The sequence below is a fragment of the Gopherus flavomarginatus genome, chromosome 3 (assembly GCF_025201925.1).
Source record: "Gopherus flavomarginatus isolate rGopFla2 chromosome 3, rGopFla2.mat.asm, whole genome shotgun sequence".
In the NCBI taxonomy this organism is placed as follows: domain Eukaryota; kingdom Metazoa; phylum Chordata; order Testudines; family Testudinidae; genus Gopherus; species Gopherus flavomarginatus.
In genome coordinates, this window is record NC_066619.1 from 222,027,759 (window position 1) to 222,048,035 (window position 20,277).

A 20,277-nucleotide genomic window follows, 5' to 3' on the forward strand; every position below is an offset into this window, starting at 1 on the left:
CTGTCTGGGCAAAAATCACACTGGGAAAGAAAGCTACTAGAGCCTCCCCTGAGATAGTGCTTGGGGTGTGCTACAGACTGCCAGGATCTGATTTGGATATGGATAGAGACCTCTTTAATGTTTTTAAGGAAAGTAAACACTAATGGGAAATGTGTGATCATGGGAGACTTCAACTTCCCAGATATAGACTGGAGGACAAGTGCTAGCAAGAATAATAGGGCTCAGATTTTTCTGGATGTGATAGCTGATGGATTCCTTCACCAAGTAGTTGAAGAATCAACAAGAGGGGATGCCATTTTAGATTTGGTTTTGGTGAGCAGTGAAGACCTCATAGAAGAAATGGTTGTAGGGGACAACCTTGGTTCGAGTGATCATGAGCTAATTCAGTTCAAACTAGATGGAAGGATAAACAAAAATAGATCTGGGACTAGGGTTTTTGACTTTTCAAGGGCTAACTTTAAAGAATTAAGAAAATTAGTTAGGGAAGTGGATTGGACTGAAGAACTTGTGGATCTAAATGCGGAGGAGGCCTGGAATTACTTTAAGTCGCAGCTGCAGAAACTATCGGAAGCCTGCATCCCAGGAAAGGGGAAAAAAACCATAGGCAGGAGTTGTAGACCAAGCTGGATGAGCAAGCATCTCAGAGAGGTGATTAAGAAAAAGCAGAAAGCCTACAAGGAGTGGAAGAAGGGTGGGATTAGCAAGGAAAGCTACCTTAGTGAGGTCAGAACCTGTAGGGATAAAGTGAGAAAGGCTAAAAGCCAAGTAGAGTTGAACCTTGCAAAGGGAATTAAAACCAATTGTAAAAGTTTCTATAGCCATATAAATAAGAAGAAAACAAAGAAAGAAGAAGTGGGACCGCTACACACTGAGGATGGAAAGGAGGTTAAGGATAACCTAGGCATGGCCCAATATCTAAATAAGTACTTTGTCTCAGTCTTTAATAAAGCTAATGAGGAGCTTAGGGGTAAAGGAAGGATGACAAACAGGAATGAGGATATGGAGATGGATATTGCCACATCTGAGGTAGAAGCCATACTTGAACAGCTTAATGGGACAAAATCGGAGGGCCTAGACAATCTTCATCCGAGAATATTAAAAGAACTGGCGCATGAAATTGTAAGCCCGTTAGCGAGAATTTTTAATGAATCGGTAAACTCAGGGGTTGTACCGTACGACTGGAGAATTGCTAACATAATTCCTATCTTTAAGAAAGCGAGAAAGAGTGATCTGAGTAACTATAGGCCTGTTAGTTTGACAGACATCTGTAGTATGTAAGGTCTTGGAAAAAATTTTGAAGGAGAAAGTAGTTAAGGATATTGAGGTCAATGGTAATTGGGACAAATTACAACATGGTTTTACTAAAGGTAGATCATGCCAAACCAACCTGATCTCCTTCTTTGAGAAGGTGACGGATTATTTAGACAAGGGAAATGCAGTAGACCTAATTTACCTCGATTTCAGTAAGGCATTTGACATAGTTCCACATGCGGAATTATTAGTCAAATTGGAAAAGATGGGGATCAATATGAAAATTGAAAGGTGGATAAGGAACTAGTTAAAGGGGAGACTCCAACGGGTCGTACTGAAGGGTGAACTGTCAGGCTGGAAGGAGGCTACTAGTGGAGTTCCTCAAGGATTGGTTTTGGGACCAATCATATTTAAACATTTTATTACTGACCTTGGCACAAAAAGCGGGAATGTGCTAATAAAGTTCGCGGATGACACAAAGCTGGGGGGTATGGCTAACACGGAGAAGGACCGGGATATCATACAGGAAGATCTGGATGACGTTGTAAACTGGAGTAATAGTAATAGGATGAAATTTAATAGTGAAAAGTGCAAGGTCATGCACTTAGTGATTAATAATAAGAACTTTAGATATACATTGGGGACGCATCAATTGGAAGCAACAGAGGAGGAGAAGGACCTTGGGGTATTGGTTGATCACAGGATGACTATGAGCCGCCAATGTGATGTGGCCGTTAAAAAAGCTAATGCAGTTTTAGGATGCATCAGGCGAGGTATTTCCAGCAAAGATAAGGAGGTGTTAGTACCGTTATTTAAGGCGCTGGTGAGACCCCACCTGGAATATTGTGTGCAGTTCTGGTCTCCCATGTTTAAAAAGGATGAATTCAGACTGGAACAGGTTCAGAGACGGGCTACTAGGATGATCTGGGGAATGGAAAACCTGTCATATGAAAAGAGACTCAAAGAGCTTGGCTTGTTTAGTCTAGCCAAAAGAAGGCTGAGGGGGGATATGCTTGCTCTTTATAAATATATCAGAGGGATTAATATTAGGGAGGGAGAGGAATTATTTAAGCTTAGTACCAGTGTAGATACAAGAACAAATGGGTATAAACTGGACACTAGGGAGTTTTGACTTGAAATTAGACGAAGGTTTCTAACCATTAGAGGAGTGAAGTTCTGGAACAGCCTTCCAAGGGGAGTAGTGGGGGCAAAAGACATATCTGGCTTTAAGATTAAGCTTGATAAGTTTATGGAAGGGATGGTATGATGGGATAGCTTAATTTTGGCAACTGATCTTTGATTATCAGCAGATAAGTATGCCCAGTGGTCTGTGATGGGATGTTGGATGGGATGGGTTACTGCAGAGAATTCTTTCCTGAGTGCTGGCTGGTGAGTCTTGCCCACATGCTCAGGGTTTAGCTGATCGCCATATTTGGGGTCAGGAAGGAATTTTCCTCCGGGGCAGATTGGCAGAGGCCCTGGAGGTTTTTCGCCTTCCCCTGCAGCGTGGGGCATGGGTCACTTGCTGGTGGATTCTCTGCAGCTTGAGGTCTTCAAACCACAATTTGAAGACTTCAATAACTCAGACATAGGTTAGGGATTTGTTACAGTAGTGGATGGGTAGGGTTCTGTGGCCTGCTTTGTGCAGGGGATCGGACTAGATGATCACATTGGTCCCTTCTGACCCTAGAATCTATGAATCTATCTCTTTCATGATAGGTAGCAACTAATTTGGCACTATCATTTTGTATGTAAAATTGGGATTATATTTTGTCATGTGCATTACTTTGCATTTAACATTGAATTTCTTCTGCCATTTTGTTGCCAAGTCACCTAGTTTTATGAGATCCCTTTGTAACTCTTTGCAGTCTGCTTTGGACTTAACTCTCTTGAGTAGTTTTGCATCATCTGCAAATGTTGCCACTTCACTGTTTACCCCTTATTCCAGATCTTTTGTGAATATGTTGAACAGCACTGGTCCCAGTACAGACCACTGGGGGATAGCACTATTTACCTCTCTCCATTCTGAAAACTGGCCACTATTTTTTTTCCATGGGTGCTTGAGCCCCAGAGCACCCACAGAGTTGGTGCCTATGGCCACAAGCTTCAGAAGTTCCATTTCCCTGCATCTTCCATGGCAACATCATCATCCCAATCTCAGCGCCCATCTAAATGATAATTTTGAAGGACGTTCAAGAGCTGCAAACCAATGATGCTACCACCTGCCAGTTCCCACACACCATTTAGTACTCTTTTTCCACATCTGGAGTGGAATACAATGCTGAGGTGGGTACATCATCCATTCCAACTATGCAATCAAATTTACCTCCCTTCCCCCTCCAAAACCTCCATTCTCCACCCCTTGTCAGGGGCCATTCTTACGAGGAGATTCTCAAACAACATAACAGCAAGGAGCTCTTTTCCCACTATAAACCTTGTCCAGGTATGTCTAACATTCCATATTGCTGGTGGGATGAATCTTTCTGTGGCATGGATGCTCAAAGTGATTAGATTGGCTTGGGGTTTCTGCAGGTCTTGGCTCAGTTTGGTGCCCAGAGTGTATTCTCCTGCCCCACATCCTCCTAATGAAAGCATAGGAACTACAAATATTTTTTCTTCTACTCCCTTCACTTATCATTGGTTTCATTAGTGGTGAGACAAACAGGCAGCTTTAGCTACCTCCAGGTCAGGAACATGCATTTAGGGGTTTGGACTATACATTTAGGAGACCTGTCAGCAGGTGTCTTCTTTGTTCAGTTCTAATGTTTTGTTGAAGATTCAGTCCTATGGATGAGCGCTATCATTCATTTGGTCTTAACTGGAACTCTAACTGTTGATTTGCTTCTCACAAGGTCCCTTACAATAATTTGAGAGGAAACCTTGACAGAGCTTGTTAACACTTCCCTTAAAGTTTGTAGAACTGTTTCTAGTTCTGGGTATACACCCTTTCATCAGATATCTTCAAGGTTTATCCTCTCCAGCTTGGGTCCAGCAGTTTTTATTTTGTATACTCCAGAAACCTCTGGAGTCTGTAAATATCCTGATTTATTCTTTGTCTATGCTTCAATCTGCTTAAAGCTTTTCTACAGCCTCCATCATTGTTGTATCTATAATGCAAGGAATGGCTTTGCCCCTGACTCCGTGAGAGGGTTCTGGCTGTGGATATCAAGCAGAGCGAGAGGCACCTGCCTCTAGCCCGGACTTAGAGGTGTGGGGCTTAGGATCCACCCTCTCCTCAGCATCTTCTAGTCACTAGCTTAGGCAGCACCCTTCCTAGCATGCTGGCTTTTGTGGATCCTAAGCTTCTCGTGGGTACCTCTTTCTTCCCACGCATTGCATGAAGAGCCAAAGCATCCAGTTCAGGGTTTCTGAATTCCATTGTGTGGCTAGGCATCTAAAAGTTAGGCACTGCAACACTCAACATTGGCAATGTGCAAGTCCCTTTGTGGATTTGGGCCTTCGAGCATTCATGGCAGTTGCTCAGTGCAGCCAAACTCAGCAGAGGGAAGGAGTTCTTTACCTCACTCTGACTGTATCTTCTCCAGTCCTGCAACTATCAGTGCATATCAACCCAGTCGGTTTCACCATACTCACTACAGCCCCATACTGCTTTAATTCAACCCTGAGATGTGATTTACGATAGTCAGTACTGCAGTGCTAAGGCATTTTGCAACATGGGTAAATTGACTCTCTTGGGCCACGTATGGCTGAATGGGCCAACTTGAGTTCTCAGGAGGACAAATTTTCTCTGTTTCTGTGAAAACTGAGATGACCCTTATCTGAGTACTGTAGGTTTAGTGTTCCACAGTTGTCCTGCTAAGAGGCTTGATCATGCATAAATGCAATGTGCCTCCTTTGGGATTTAGTTGTTCAGTACAGTATTTTGTTACTTGGAATATTACTTAGTACCCTTGTAGAATTAGCATTCTTCAAGACACTCTGATTCTCTATTGGGAAAAGTTACTATATGAGCAGAGTGGCTGAGCTGATAGATTCTGATTTTTGTACTTGAAGACCTTCTAGTTCTAGTTCTTTGTTGAATTGATTCACCATCCGGATACCAGTGAGAAACTGTCCCTGCCTGCTGATTTAACTCTTTAGTAATAAGGTTAAGGAATTAATGGTTCAGGAGAGAGCTGGAATGCATGTTCCTTACTCACCCCTAGATTACCAAAGTTCTCAGGGAGTTCTGTTAAGACAGGGCACATCTAATAGAACAATGTGATTTGTAAGGACTTGTTACATTTCCAGGATTAGGAGCTAGATCCACAAAGCGATTTGGGTGCCATTTTAGGCACCTAAGTCCAAAATTTAGATCTTCAAAACACCCACTCAGCTGCCACCCAACCCCGGGTCTCTAGGCCTAAAGTCCCTAGTCTCCTAAAAGTCGCTTAGGTGCCTAAAAATCTGCCACTGCGCATATGCACAGCTGCATCAGAACTGACACCCAGGCCCCCAGCTCATACCTAAAATCTAGAAGGATCGTCAAGTAAGCATTTCCCATTTGTGTCCCCTGTGAGACCCAATCCAGTAGGCATTCTCAGAGACCACCTAAAAGATTAGTCCTCACACAAAATACAGGAGCAGGAGAAGTGATAGTGGTGCCTGGGCCTTCTAGCAAAAAATTATGGTAGTTGTGGTGTCCCCACGTCTATGCCTTTTAACCCAGAGGTTAGAGGACTCACCAAGGATGTTTGGGCCGCAGGTTCATGTCCCCCATGCCTAATGTGGAGCAAAGACTTGAACTTGGGTTTTCTACATTAGAAGTGAGCACCCTGACCACTGAGCTGTAGGGTATTCTTTGGTAGGGTCTCCCTCAGTTTCTGTTGCTGAAGCTGTTCAACTTTGTATAAATAATTAAATAATCATTGGAACTGGGACTTGAACTGTGGTCTTCCACCAAGTGCCAGAACCATAGGGATGTAAAGGCATTCTCTTGCCCTGGTCCACTAAATGTTTAAGTATTTATATGAAGTGGAACAGCTTCAACAGAAAAGATTGAGAGAGACCCCCCATGACAATATCCCATAGGCCAGAAGTTAGGTGCTGTCCTGAAAGGTTACAAATGTGGGTTCAGACCCCTTCTCCTAATCACACAAAGTGGGGCATTTGCCCCAGCATCCCCCACATCCAGGGTGAGCGCTCTAACCCCTGGGCTCAAGATTATAAGGGGGAGTATGTGGCAGATTCTCTTACTTGTGTTTGCAAGAAAGGGCTTAGGCACTTCAATCCAGGAGTGAGCTCATGACTGTAAATCCCAAGCAAAGATGGACACCTCCCTCTGACCCAGATTTAGGCACCTAAATTCCTTTGAGGGGCAATGCTTAAACCACACCCTTCTCCTTGGCATTTCCTGTGGCTAACATAAGGAACACTTCACTCACCTTGCTGGCTGTGGATTCCATAGTTAGATACCTAGCTCTCCCCATGCATTTTATAGAGAGCCAGGGTGCCTACCTCTGGGCTTTGGATTCTGCAAAGCAGCAGAGGAGAGTTAGAAGTTGCAGTGCTGAGCCCCCTTTGTGAATCTTACCATAGCAATAGTCAGTTTTTTATCTCAGTAAGACCTGAATTTGCCTCCTGGTTCGTAATGTGACATCCATCCAAACCCACTGTAGAGCTTTCTGAAAATGCCCACCAGAGTGGCCTGTTTACTTTCTGTTCTCTCAGCTAAGCGGGTGGATGGATGCTTTAGGACTTTGCACTACTCATCTATACTTTTTGGTTGCAAGAGAAGATTTGAGTAAACTTTGGGACTAACAGGAACCATCATGCTGTGTTCATTTATGGATGTGTTATTTTCCTTTAAAAAACAGAAGTACTTGTGGCACCTTAGAGCACTTTATTTATTTCAGCACTTATGCTGAAATAAATTTGTTAGTCTCTAAGGTGCCACAAGTATTCTTGTTCTTTTTGTGGATACAGACTAACACGACTGCTACTCTGAAACCTTATTTTCCTTTGTTTCCCTAGTCAAGATGCTTTCCCTCCCCCCCCCCTCGAAAGAGAACAGCATCTGTTAGTTCACTTTTTAAGTGCAGCGTGGGAGTCCTTCAAACATCTTAGAGTTGTTTTGCCTTCAAGGTCTTAGTAAAAGAACAGATCCTCAATTGCTTATATCTCTGGATGGGTTTTTACATTTTTAGCCTGCAGAGACTTGTTTGCCCTCCAGTTCAGAGGAGCATCCACTATACTCTCTGCATCTTGGTCTGAGGCATTGCACAAGTAATTTTAGAGGCAACACAAATATCACCAATTTTAAGCACTTTCTTAATGACAGTAGCGTGTGTCGCCTGCTCTCAGTGTTGACTGGTGAAGTGGGAAGAGCAGATATTTGGCAATTAAGAATTACTTATCAGTAATTGGGCTTGTCCTAGTAACCTGTTCCCCATCCTAGTTCTCCTTTCCTTTCTGCTGTAATATGAAATTGTACAGTGTGTGGGAGTTTCTGACTGGAGGAGAAGAGAGATGCTTGCCTATATATACCTTACTTGAATGACAGCTTTGTTGCATCCTAAGCCTCCTCTTAGATGAGCCAAGCTGCTGTCAGTGATAATTGGTCATAGAATGAGGATAGAGAAAAATATAGTTAATGTAATGTAAATCTTTCTTAATATACCTGCAGTAGTTTCCATCCGTTATCAGATATTATGACATGACATCTAAGGCCTCTTAAACTCTATATGCCAGGTCATTGGACCCTCTTAAAGAAGCAACCTCTTAAAGGGTCTGTTAACAGTTTTAAAACTGCATCTGAGGATTTCCCTAGCATAGAGCTCCCATAGCCAGCCCTCTGGCAGCCTGTATTGATCCTTGCCTCAACATAGAGGGCATTCTGGGGTGTGGAGAAGCTGGGTAGAGCACAGTGCTTCCCTGAAGACTGTATCCACCAGTATAAGTTAGTACATTGGCCTTGGTTGTCCCCAGGACCAAGGGATGGAAAAGTAGAGTAAAGCTACCTAAATTTGTTTCCCAGGAGCACTACGTGCTGCTATGGCCCCATACAGCTTTAATTCAGCCCTCAGATGTGATTTACAACAGTGTTTATAGAAACCTTTTCATTTTAATGGGGATGCTTGGTGGCTCTGCCTTCAGTATTTAAGGATTCTTATCCAGTTAAAGTCCTGAGTGAAATAAAAGTGATGGACTATCTTGATCCATAGAAGGCAGAAATCCTTCATGTCCAACTACGACGTACAAACTCTAATTCTCAGGGGAGGGGGAAAAACTTATAAAAACTGGATTGAACCTTTCTGATATGAGAAAGCAATGAGCTGATGTCTGAGTAGTGAAAATATGGGGACGCTTTCCTTAAGGCATCCTGCTTCTGTGTCTTTGCAATAAATGGAAAAAAGCTCTAGTTTAAAATATTTACAGTACAGAAATAAAACAGATATTTTATGAAACACGACTGTTATTATTTAACATTTGTACTACAGTAACAATTAGAGGCGCTAATCAAAATCTGGATCGCCATTGTGCGAGGGGCCGTACATACACATTCTGAGCAATAACTCCCTGCCCAGTAAAACTTATTATCTAAATAGGCAATATAGACAAGGAATGGGAGAAAGGAATTATTTTTGTATGCTAACAAGTATCTTCATAACTACATTCTTAATTATAGTAAAATTGACTTGTCACAATATATGGTGTCTTGGGTTTGTTGGTGTTGCTCAGAGAACCATTCTTTCCTCTGAGGGTATTAAGTGTGTGTCCCAGAAGAGAACTGTCAGCTTCATGCAGGGATATGTAGGAGTGATTGCTGGATCTCAGATGGCCAGTGCTCACTTATCTTCAATTGGGAGAGTGCTAGCTGTATCACAGTTACTGTATGTGATATACAGCATGGATGGTGGCTGCAGAAGAAGTTATTTGCCCAGAAAGAGGATGCTTTACTGACAAATCTCTTGTGCAAAAAGAGACTGGGACTGTTCTTCAGGAAAAAAACAAAAAAAAGAGATGTACATAAGTCTTTGAAAGCTTGCAGCAGAAAATAATAATTGAGCGACTGCGTCACAAAAAGACTTTGAGATGTCTTTCAGAAAAAGCACAGTATTGTGATTTCTTTTGTTAAAATGTTTGTTTTTTTAAAATGCAGTTCAGATAAAGGCTCTAATTCATTATGGATTTTAATATACTGTTGATTGAGATATGATTTTAAAATACTGCTATATTCAGTTTAATCTGAAAATAACTTACATTATTGTAATGTTTCTTTATCAACAATTAGGTACTTCATGAAGAGACTACAATCCCAGGAACTAATTTGAAATTATCATACTTAAGCTCCAGAGCTGCAGGATATAAATCAGTTCTTAAGATCACGATGACCCAGTCTGTTATACCATTTAACTTAATGAAGGTTCATCTTATGGTGGCAGTGGTGGGAAGACTCTTTCAGAAATGGTTCCCTGCATCCCCAAATCTGGCTTACACTTTCATATGGGATAAAACCGATGCATACAACCAGAAGGTCTATGGCTTATCTGAAGCTGTTGGTATGTACAGTGTGATGTCTTTCTGAATTTATTACCGTCTTGGAATCATAGTGTTAAACTGAAACTGATCATATCAGATAATCAGAAAATATTTAGCACAACAGCACTGTACTAAAGGTAGAATTTTATAATAAAAATGTATTTCAAAATAAAAAGCGATCACAAATTGATAGTTTTTCATTTGTATTAAATAAGTTGGAGGATAGGCCCAATGTGGATAGTTTTTGTGAATCTCATTTTAAGCACAGTGGCAAATTAATGTGGAAAAAACCCACTCTGTACTGCACCCTTGTCTTAGGACAGACTTAGTCAGTCTACTGCTCTTTTTAAAAACAAGATCATTTTAATCATCTGAAATTCCTTTTTTAAATTGTGAAATGTTTGAATAATCTCTGTATGATAAAGGATATACAGGTTTTAATTTAGTTTGTGAGGGCAAAAAAATCACAAGTTTAGTATAGAAATGTTATTTTTCTGAACAAAATTCCATTTTTCAACAATGGTGGGGAATATGAAATGTGATTTATTATGATTCCAGTGTCTGTAGGTTATGAATACGAGTCTTGTTTGGATCTAACTCTCTGGGAAAAGCGGACTGCCATTTTGCAGGGATATGAATTGGATGCCTCTAACATGGGTGGTTGGACATTGGATAAACATCATGTGTTAGATGTTCAGAATGGTAAGGACGTATTCTTGTCATTGTTCATTTTAATATTTCACTCTCGTGCCTTTGCTTGAAACATATCGTTAAAATTAATCAAACATTTTCTTCCATGTAAAAAAGTACCATACCTGAGCAAAGTATGAAATAATTGAGTATTTTATGTGTTTCCATGTTTTACAGTTTATGCCATATTTCTCTCTCCTAACATTACATAAGCCTTTGGGATTTACTTAACAAAGGTGTCACAATGAAAAGCATATTATTGCATTTTTTTAGCTTACAAAATTTTATTTTACATGATATTTGCTGTCTTATTATCTACGGCGAATATGCTTTCTTAATGATTCTCAACATTCTGTTAGCTTTTTTGACTGCAGCTGCACATTGAGTGGATGTTTTCAGAGAACTATCCATAATGACTCCAAGATCTCTCTCTTGAGAGGTAACAGCTAATTTAGACCCCATCATTTTATATGTTTAATTGGGATAATGTTTGCCAATGTGCATTACTTTGCATTTATCCACAGTGAGTTTCATCTGCCATTTTGTTGCCCCATCACCCAGTTTTGTGAGATCCCTTTGTAGCTCTTTGCAGTCTGCTTTGGACTTAACTGTCTTGAGAAGTTTTGCATCATCTGCAAATGTTGCCACTTCACTGTTTACCCCTTATTCCAGATCTTTTGTGAATATGTTGAACAGCACTGGTCCCAGTACAGACCACTGGGGGACAGCACTATTTACCTCTCTCCATTCTGAAAACTGACCATTTATTCCTACCCTTTGTTTCCTATCTTTTAACCAGTTACCAACCCATGAGAGAACCTTCCCTCTTATCCCATGACCGTTTAATGAGGCCCTTGTTTATCAGTTAGAAGTCAGCTTGACAACACAGTGCACAGTCAACCTGTGGAACTGCTTGCCTGAGGAGATTGTCAAAAAAGCTAACAGAATGTTGAGAATCATTAAGAAAGCATATTTGCTGTAGCTAATAAGACAGCAAATATCATGTTGCCTCTATATAAATCCATGGTACGCCCACATCTTGAATAGTGCATGCAAATGTGGTCACCCCATCTCAAAAAAGATATATTAGAATTGGAAAATGTACAGAGAAGGGCAACAAAAATGATTAGGGACATGGAACAGCTTGGAAAAGAAACAACTAAGGGAATATATGATTGAGATCTATAAAGTCATGACTGGTGTGGAGAAAGTAAATAAGGAAGTGTTATTTACTCCTCATAACACAAGAACTAAGGATCAACAAATGAAATTAATAGGCAGCAGGTTTAAAGCAAACAAAAGGAAGTATTTTTTCACACAATGCACAATCAACCTGTGGAACTCTTTGCCACAGGATATTATAAAGGCCAAGACTATAACAGGTTCAAAAAAAGAACTAGATACATCCAGGGAGGATACGTCTATCAATGGCTATTAGCCAGGATGGGCAGGGATGTTTTCGCTAGCCACTGTTTGCCAGAAGCTGGGAATGGATGACAGGAGATGGATCACGTGATGATGTTCTATTCGTTCCCTCTGGGGTACCTGGCATTGGCCACTGTTGGAAGACAGGATATTGGGCTAGATGGACCTTTGATCTGACCCAGTATGACTATTCTTATGTTCTCACTAACTTCAGCTAATGGGGGACCAATTGTGAATTAGTAAGATTTGAGTTTTCATGGGTGCCAAGAGCAGTGTCAATGTGTCTAACATGCTTCTCATTGGCCTCTTATAGACTGTTATGTCATGCCCCCGCCCCAACCCCACACAGTACATTTCCATGGAGCAAGGCTATTTACAATTCATGTTGCTAATGCTTCTCCTTGTTGCCCAACTCCCTGTCAGGATGTCTCATGAATGAGTCTGCAGCACTTTGGGAACACTGACATAAAGAAGAAGCCAATGATGCAGAGGGGCTCTCTTCTCTTAGAATAGGCACTGCTAACTCCTGTACATTTTCATGTGTCACTTCATTGCAGCTAGATTGAACCAGCCCCCCAACAATCAGTTCCACCCTGCCTACCGCTCCTCACTTGATGGAGAAGGGGAGTGGTGGAGATTGCTAGGGACTGCCTAGACAACATAGCAGCAGCCACAATTATAATATAGTAATTATAATTTACATAGTGGCTTTGGTACTAACGGATCCAAAACCAAAATTCATATGAGGATCGCTCCACTCCCCAGTGAAATATAGCCTACTTTGGAGTAAAATGAGGCAGCTGTTTAACAGTGTTCAGCAGCATGGCATAAGAGTTTAGCAAAGGAAATGAAGAATACTGTATTCAGTTGGATCTGTAAGGGAAGTTAGATAAGCAGAATGAAATGATGCAAGTTGGAATTTGGTCAGGATGCACTATACTCTTACAGAAAGTATGACTGGGTCTCCCTCTAACACTGTGTTGGGGCATCAGTTCTGTACTGATCTAGGGTATGTCTGCACCACAACTGAAGGTGCAATTGTAGTGCAAGTAGACATACTCACTCTAACTTCACTCTAGCATAGGTAACAATAGCAGTGAAAATACTGTGGCATAGACTTCGGGATGGGCCAGCAATTTGAATATGCACCCAGTGTCATCAGCAGGCTTGTACTGTGGCAGGTAACCTGAAGTGAAGCCTTATGCCACCACATTTTCACTACTATTGTTATCACACTGCAATTACACCTTAATTCGTGGTGTAGCTATATCCTGAGAGGGAAGAATGCTACTTCCAGCAGTATCCAGGTATTTTGTAGAGGTTTCCCATCTATGTATTGGCTCAGTTTGATCCTGCTTAGCTGATGTGATATGTTGGGTCATAGCCTAACTGGTACTGCTGAGTAGTAGAAAAATAATACAACCAAATAAGAGGAAATGGAAATTTAAATATAAAATGTCAGAAAAGAGCCATGCAAAATTCTTAACGATATTTATAAAAATGCAAAGATGCATGTTTTATTTAGTCTAGTTTTTTTTTAAATTATGAGGTTGTTTCTATTCACAAGGTGAAGTGATTGTGGCTTTAAATTATGTTCAAGAGTAGATTTGACAAGTATGACTTTTCAAAGTGACATGTGTCTAATTGAATAAAGGAAGTAGTTAGTTGTAATGACAAGGTGGATGAGCTGGAGAAATTTATTCAGAGTAGCGTACAGACAGTGACAGCTGTTTGTATGGACACCCTGAACCACTGCAATAAATATTCTAATGTTCATCTTTCCATTCTGTGATAATAGAGGAGAAATATGAAGGACCAATTTTTCAAAGTAATGACAGAATAAATCATGTGCACTAGTGCAGAGTCTTGACTTGTAGGAGTCCTCTTATAAAAATGATAGAACTTAGCTATTTCAGCAAAATTATGGTTCCATGATTGTCACAAATGATGTAATCATAGGAATGGTGATTTCAGATGCCATTAATGCATTCTTCCTCAGACTATTCATGAAAAACACACTCCCTTTGCTATTATGATGCAGCCTTATTTCGATGACTTTTCTTTAAGTTTTCGTAAGCCAGTTTCATCCTTTCTGATTTCATAATGCACATTTGCTCTAGTATTTACCTCTACCGAATTGTATGGCATTAAAAAAGTAACTGAAGCAACCAAAAACAGTATAAGTGAAAAAGGAAAGATATTTATTCTGATCTCTTTTCAACTTAAAAAGTGCCTTGGGGAAAAAGTGGGGGGAAGGGGAGGGACACACCTTCTCAAGTTTCCTAAATGGTTTTTGTAAGATTGATTGTTTTATCGGTATCTCGAAAAAGAAGTGTTAGCATCAATAACTGCTTTTGAAACTTTGTACTCAATAAATAAAACATGTAGGACTATAAAGTACAAAGTGACATGTGGTTTACATGGAATATGCCACATTAAGATTTATTGTGACATATGAGCATAACAATAATAGCTGACCATCCATACAGCAGAACTTGATGGAGTCATTGATCTGTATAAAAATGAGGACACTGGTAACATTTAACTGAGTCCAAATTCAAACATAATTTTCTAACTATGAAAAATTTAACATCAGGTATGTATTTTGCTTCCCACATTTCCTGTGAAGGCCATAAAAATGTACTGCTGGCACATTACTTTGTCTTTATAAAATGACTGTACTTCTCATGCTTCAAAGCAGAATTAGGTTTAAGGAGCAGGTTGGCCTGCCACGATATTTTTTGTTGTATTTGACATTTTTTATAACTGCAGATGTATTCTAGGTGCAGACTTTGTTACCAGGGATAGATTATTATTGTACAGTGAAAAAAACTCTTTTATAATGTGAAATTGAGTCACAGAACTTTTTTGAAGTAGCCCCTTATTAATGTTTGATGTATGTGGTAGTGGTCCAGTCATATGTAACAGGATATTTTTTAATTAGTTACAGTATGACTACAGGAATGAAACTCACAAATATAAACCCATCTTTTACCATAATCAATGTACATGGAATTAGAACTCCAGTCTTCTGAGGGAAATTTTCAAACCAAAGGGATTTAGGAGCATATGTTTCATTAAAAGTAAATGGATTATGTGATTTTTGTGATTTTTTTCAAAAAAAAATCCCCCTCAATTATAAATATAAAAATGTTATAAACAGAATGATTATAAACATGTTCATATTACAGATGTTAGTATTTTTAATATTCTACTATATCTTTTGGACAAGATGGTTGTTTTCAATGTTTTTTAATTTGGTGCTGTGGGTTCTCTAAGTATATTTCTGATTTATTTGTAATATTAATGAATTTTATGAAAAAAAAAGTCTTGCATAAGATATGTTTGCTGTAAATGATCATCATTTCCTGAATGTGACTTTGATTTGGGAAGCAATTGTATTTTTATTTCTATCAGGTATCCTCTACAAAGGAAATGGTGAAAATCAATTTATTTCTCAGCAACCTCCAGTTGTTAGTAGCATCATGGGCAATGGACGACGACGCAGCATCTCATGCCCAAGTTGCAACGGCCAAGCTGATGGTAATAAACTACTAGCTCCGGTAGCCTTAGCTTGTGGGATAGATGGCAGCCTGTACGTAGGGGATTTCAACTATGTTCGGCGGATATTCCCATCTGGAAACGTGACTAGTGTTCTTGAACTAAGGTACGCCTTTTCCCAGTCTGGGACTTTTGCAATTAAGGTGGTGTTGAGAATTAAAATATGGGATAGTTTTCTGACATTTTATAAGTTAATATATCAAATTCAGTTGGAGATAAAATGTGTTTTTTTTATATAATGCATTGAACCAAAAGAATTGAACCAAATAAAACATGAAGTAAATTTGATTAACTCTAAAATGTTTAACTATGCATATCTCTACCTAAAAATATTGTAGCAATTCAAACTAGCCTTACTGTTTCCTGTTTTAGAGTCAAAATAAGTTAACTCTGTTGGATCAAAGTTTGTAATTCATCGTCTTCACTAGAGTAATAGTAGTTTAAATTCTGCCTTCTACTCCTCGTTTCTTTTCTAACCTTTTTTCTAATACTGCTTTTCTACTCTTCTTTACTTGCTCCCACCAAGAAATAAAGATTTTAGACATAGGTAAGTATTTTTAAGGAGATGTATATTTCTTCTAACTGTCCATTTTTACAAATGAATGTATATTGTGGATTAGTCACTTCCAGTATTTTTATTGTATGAGGCATGCTTTTCAAAAATAATGACTTCAGCTGTCAAAGGAGAACATGTTGCCTCTGGTTAGGCCAGTTGTCAAGTTGTAGAATTACTGATATTCAATTTCTGTTCTCAGTCTCATTAAGGACGCTCTTTGTTCCTTGTGCTCCTTCAAATCCTGTCCTCTTTTGCATCCTGCTTTTAGCCACAGGTTCCCATTTTCTGTACCCAGTTTCTGTCACTTCTGATCCCCAGTCACTGTTCCCATTTATGCTGCCTGCTCCCTTCTCCTGTCTCCCAGTGTTAAACCCTGCTTCTGGCTCCCCTCTTATCTCTTGCTGGCAGCATTATTGCCAACTTCAGTCATTCAAAACCCATTAGGCTGGCCCAAAATATGATGATAATAGCTTAAAAGTCATGAGATTTGTAAATGTAATATATTTGAGTTCCTTTTATTAGCCTTCAGATTTAGGGCTTGGGGGGATTCATATTTCAAGATTTTCTGTGCAACTACAAGGGCAAGAAACATATAGTAACTCCTTGCTTAACATTGTAGTTATGTTCCTGACAAATGCCGACTTTAAGTGAAACAATGTTAAGTGAATCCAATTTCCCCATAAGAATGAATGTAAATGGGGGAGGGGGAAATTTTCTCCAGACAAAAGACTTATACACACACAGTATAAGTTTTAAACAATTTAATACTATACACAGCAATGATGATTGTGAAGCTTGGTTGAGGTGGTGAAGTTAGAGGATGGATGAGGGTGGGATATTTCCCAGGGAATGCCTTACTGCTAATTGATGAATTAGCACTTGTCTGAGCCCTCAAGGGTTAACATGTTGTTAATGTAGCCTCACTCTCTACAAGGAAGCAGGACTGGATGGAGGAGAGACAGCATGGCAGATAGAGACAGAGACATACACTGTGTATGAGAGAGAGACGCACATTGCCCCTTTAAGTACGCTGACCACACTCTAAGTACATTGCCTTTTTAAGTAGATCAGCAAGTTGAGATAGAAGCTGCTGCCAGCAAGCTCCCTCTGTCCTGAGCCCTGTCGTGTCCCACCCCTGCCTTCTGGAGATGGTCCGATGGGGTAAAGGAGTGGGGGGAGGAGGACACAGTGACATTAGCACTCCTCTTCACCCCCCCCCCGCCCCCGCATAACAAGCAGAAGGCTCCCGGGAGCAGCTCCAAGGCAGAGGGCAAGAGCAGCACATGGCAATGGGGGGAGGGACAGCTGAACTGCCCGGCAATTGATAACCTGCTGGGCAGCTGCTGCACAGGGAACTTAGGGGAGCGGAGAGCCGATAGGGGGCTGCTGGACTACCCTGCTTCCAAGCCCCCATCAGCTAGTACCAACAGACTGCTCTTCCTGCAAGCAGTGGACAAAGCAGGCGGCTGCCAAACAACGTTATAAGGGAGCATTGTGCAACTTTAAACGAGCATGTTCTCTAATTGATCAGCAACATAACAATGAAACAACAGTAACCGAGACGACTTTAAGTGAGGAGTTACTGTGCTTTTAAAAAAAACCTGAAAGCTGAAGTTCTCGCAGAGTAACATGACACCAAAATTCACAAGATCTTGATTCCAAGATGACTAGAGTTGGCAACACTGCCAGGGACTTGGAAGTTGGCTACAGCTACATTCTCCTCCTGGCTGCCCCAGACTAGTTTGGCTACAGCAAGGGGAGCACCTAAAAGAGAGAAAGAGAGGCAGCTTGACTCCCTGCAGTTCCTCTGTCTTACCAGCTCCTGGTAGTAAGGAGGAGAAACTGTGTGGGTATCCGGCTGTCTTATTGGATATGTGACATTAGAGCAAGCCTCTGTGACAGGACTGACAAGTGTGTGTCATGTGACATGCATGAGGCTCAGCAGTCATACCAATTTTCATATTGGTTGTGATCATGTTTACTGTCAGGTGGTGATTTGACTCACATTTCATTTTTCCACATGCCTGTATTCTCTTACAATTCACTCTTCTTCTGGCCATACAGCTCATGTGGATTTTCTTTCCTTAATTTTGGAAGGATTTTTTAATTTAAGAAGTAATAGTTCAGATATGTCATTTCCTGTAGCATCAGCAAGAAATCCCATGATTAAATGTAATATTCGGAACTCTTTAAATTATAGTGTTAGTGATCAGAATTGTAAGTTTTCTTTTTGCATATTCTAGATCAGGGATGGGCAAACTTTTTGGCACGAGCGCCACATCGGGGAATAGAAATTGTATGGCGGGCCATGAATGCTCCAAAATTGGGGTTGGGGTGCGGGAGGTGGTGCAGGATCTAGGGTGGGGCTGGGGATGAGAGGTTTGGGGTGCAGGAGGGTGCTCTGGGCTGGAACCAAGGAGTTTGGAGAATGGGAGGGGGATCAGGGCTGGGGCAGGAGGTCGAGATGTGGGGAGAGGCTCAGGGGGTGCAGGCTTCAAGCGGCGCTTACCTCAGGAGTCTCCCGGAAGCAGTGGCATGTCCTTTCTCCAGCTCCCATGTGGAGGCGTGGCCAGGGGATTCTGCACACTGCCCCATCCACAGGCACCGTCCCTGCAGCTCCCATTAGAGCATGTAGGAGCTGAAATGGGGCCATGCCGCCACTTTCAGGAGCCGCATAGCATGGCTCCGACCCTGTGCCCTGGCCAGAGTGGAGCCAAACCACGTGGTGCAGCTCCCAACCCAGCGCCCTGGCAGGGCAGGGCCAAGCCCTCAGTCCAGTGACTCCAGGTGTCACAGTGGGTGGAAGAAACAATAGAATAAATACAGGCTGACAGTATTTCACAGAGTATTGAAGGTGCAGATGATGTAGACAGTAAATGGAAACCTGTAGAGAAATTAAAAGAGAGGTGTAGCCTAATACGAGCAGTGACAAAGAGATTATTTTAGGAACATAATTGTAGGCAGCACAGGTAGCAGCATCTGGAGTTAAGGTTGCCTTACGCTTTTCATTATGATCTTATATATACCACAGAAATAGGGAAAGGTGACATAAAGTTAGGCCAGTGAGGAGGCACAAGCCAGGCTTCCCCTCATACACACATTTCCTCTGCTTATTCTGTAATTTTTAGTGCTGTTGATTAATCGCAGTTAACTCACCTGATTAACTCAAAAAAATTAATTGTGATTAAAAAATTAATCATGATTAATTGCGATTTTAATCGCACTGTTAAACAATAGACTACCACATGACAGATTTTTACCCCAGTTCCCTAAATGGCCCCCTCAAGGCAGGGGCGGCTCCAGGCCCCAGCACGCCAACCGTGTGCTTGGGGCGGCATGGCGCGGGGGGCGCTCTGCCGGTCGCCGGGAGGGCAGTAGGCAGGGTGCATTCGGCGGCATGCCTGTGGAGGGTCCGCTGGTCCCGCGACTCCACCGAAGCTGCGGGACCAGCAGACCCTCGGCAGGCATGCCTGAGGGAGGTCCACCGGAGCCGTGAGACCGGCGACCAGCAGAGCTCCCCCCGCGGCATGCCGCCGTGCTTGGGGCGGTGATATGTCTAGGGCCACCCCTGCCTCAAGGACTGAGCTCACAACAGGGCCGGCGCAACCCATTAGGGGACCTAGGCGGTCATCTAGGGCACTAACATTTGGGGGACAGCAACTGCAGCAGCTGGACCTTCCGCTGCCTCTGTCGGGGGCGGCATTTCGGGAGCGGAACCTTCCACTGCCTAGGGTGGCAAAAAAGCTGGTGGCACTCCTGGCTCACAACCCTGGGTTTGGCAAGCCAGTGCTCAAACTATTGAGCTCTCCCTCCCCATTGGGGGCATATGAATGGTTAGCATATTTGGCACATAAATACCCTGCAATGCCAGCTACAAAAGTGCCTTGCAGATGTCTGTACCAGTGAGATTACTAATGTGAGATTTTTAAAGATAGCTACAGCACTTGACACAAGATATGAGAATTGAAAGGTGGACAAGGAGCTAGTTAAAGGGAAGACTAAAACGGATCATATTGAAAGGTGAGCTGTCAGGCTGGAGGAAGTTTATTAGAGGAGTTTCTCAGGGACTGGTTTTGGAATCAGTCTTATTTAACATTTTTATTACTGTCCTTGGTACAAAAATTTAGAGTGTGCTAATAAAATTTGTGGATGACACAAAGTTGGGAGGTATTGCCAATACAGAGGAGGATCAAAATATTTTACCAGAAGATCTGTATGACCTTGTAAACTGAAGTAATAGAAATGGGATGAATTTTAACAGTGTAAAATGCAAAATCATGCATTTAGGGATTAACAACAAGAATTTTTGCTAT

General features: G+C 41.4%; 1 protein-coding gene across 17 annotated transcripts in view; it reads left to right on the forward strand.

The window, feature by feature from the left end:
• The window catches only part of TENM3 (teneurin transmembrane protein 3), an 857,073-nt gene that overhangs the window by 787,192 nt on the left and 49,604 nt on the right, over nucleotides 1-20,277 (forward strand). For 14 of the 17 annotated variants that reach the window (XM_050945288.1, XM_050945292.1, XM_050945294.1 and 11 more), the window contains 4 exons: nucleotides 9,485-9,752; nucleotides 10,291-10,434; nucleotides 15,265-15,514; nucleotides 15,935-15,955. In XM_050945288.1, the coding sequence (XP_050801245.1) occupies nucleotides 9,485-9,752; nucleotides 10,291-10,434; nucleotides 15,265-15,514; nucleotides 15,935-15,955 (683 nt within the window). The remainder of the gene's footprint in view (nucleotides 1-9,484; nucleotides 9,753-10,290; nucleotides 10,435-15,264; nucleotides 15,515-15,934; nucleotides 15,956-20,277) is intronic. The other 3 variants (XM_050945293.1, XM_050945295.1, XM_050945299.1) reach the window with 1 other exon arrangement.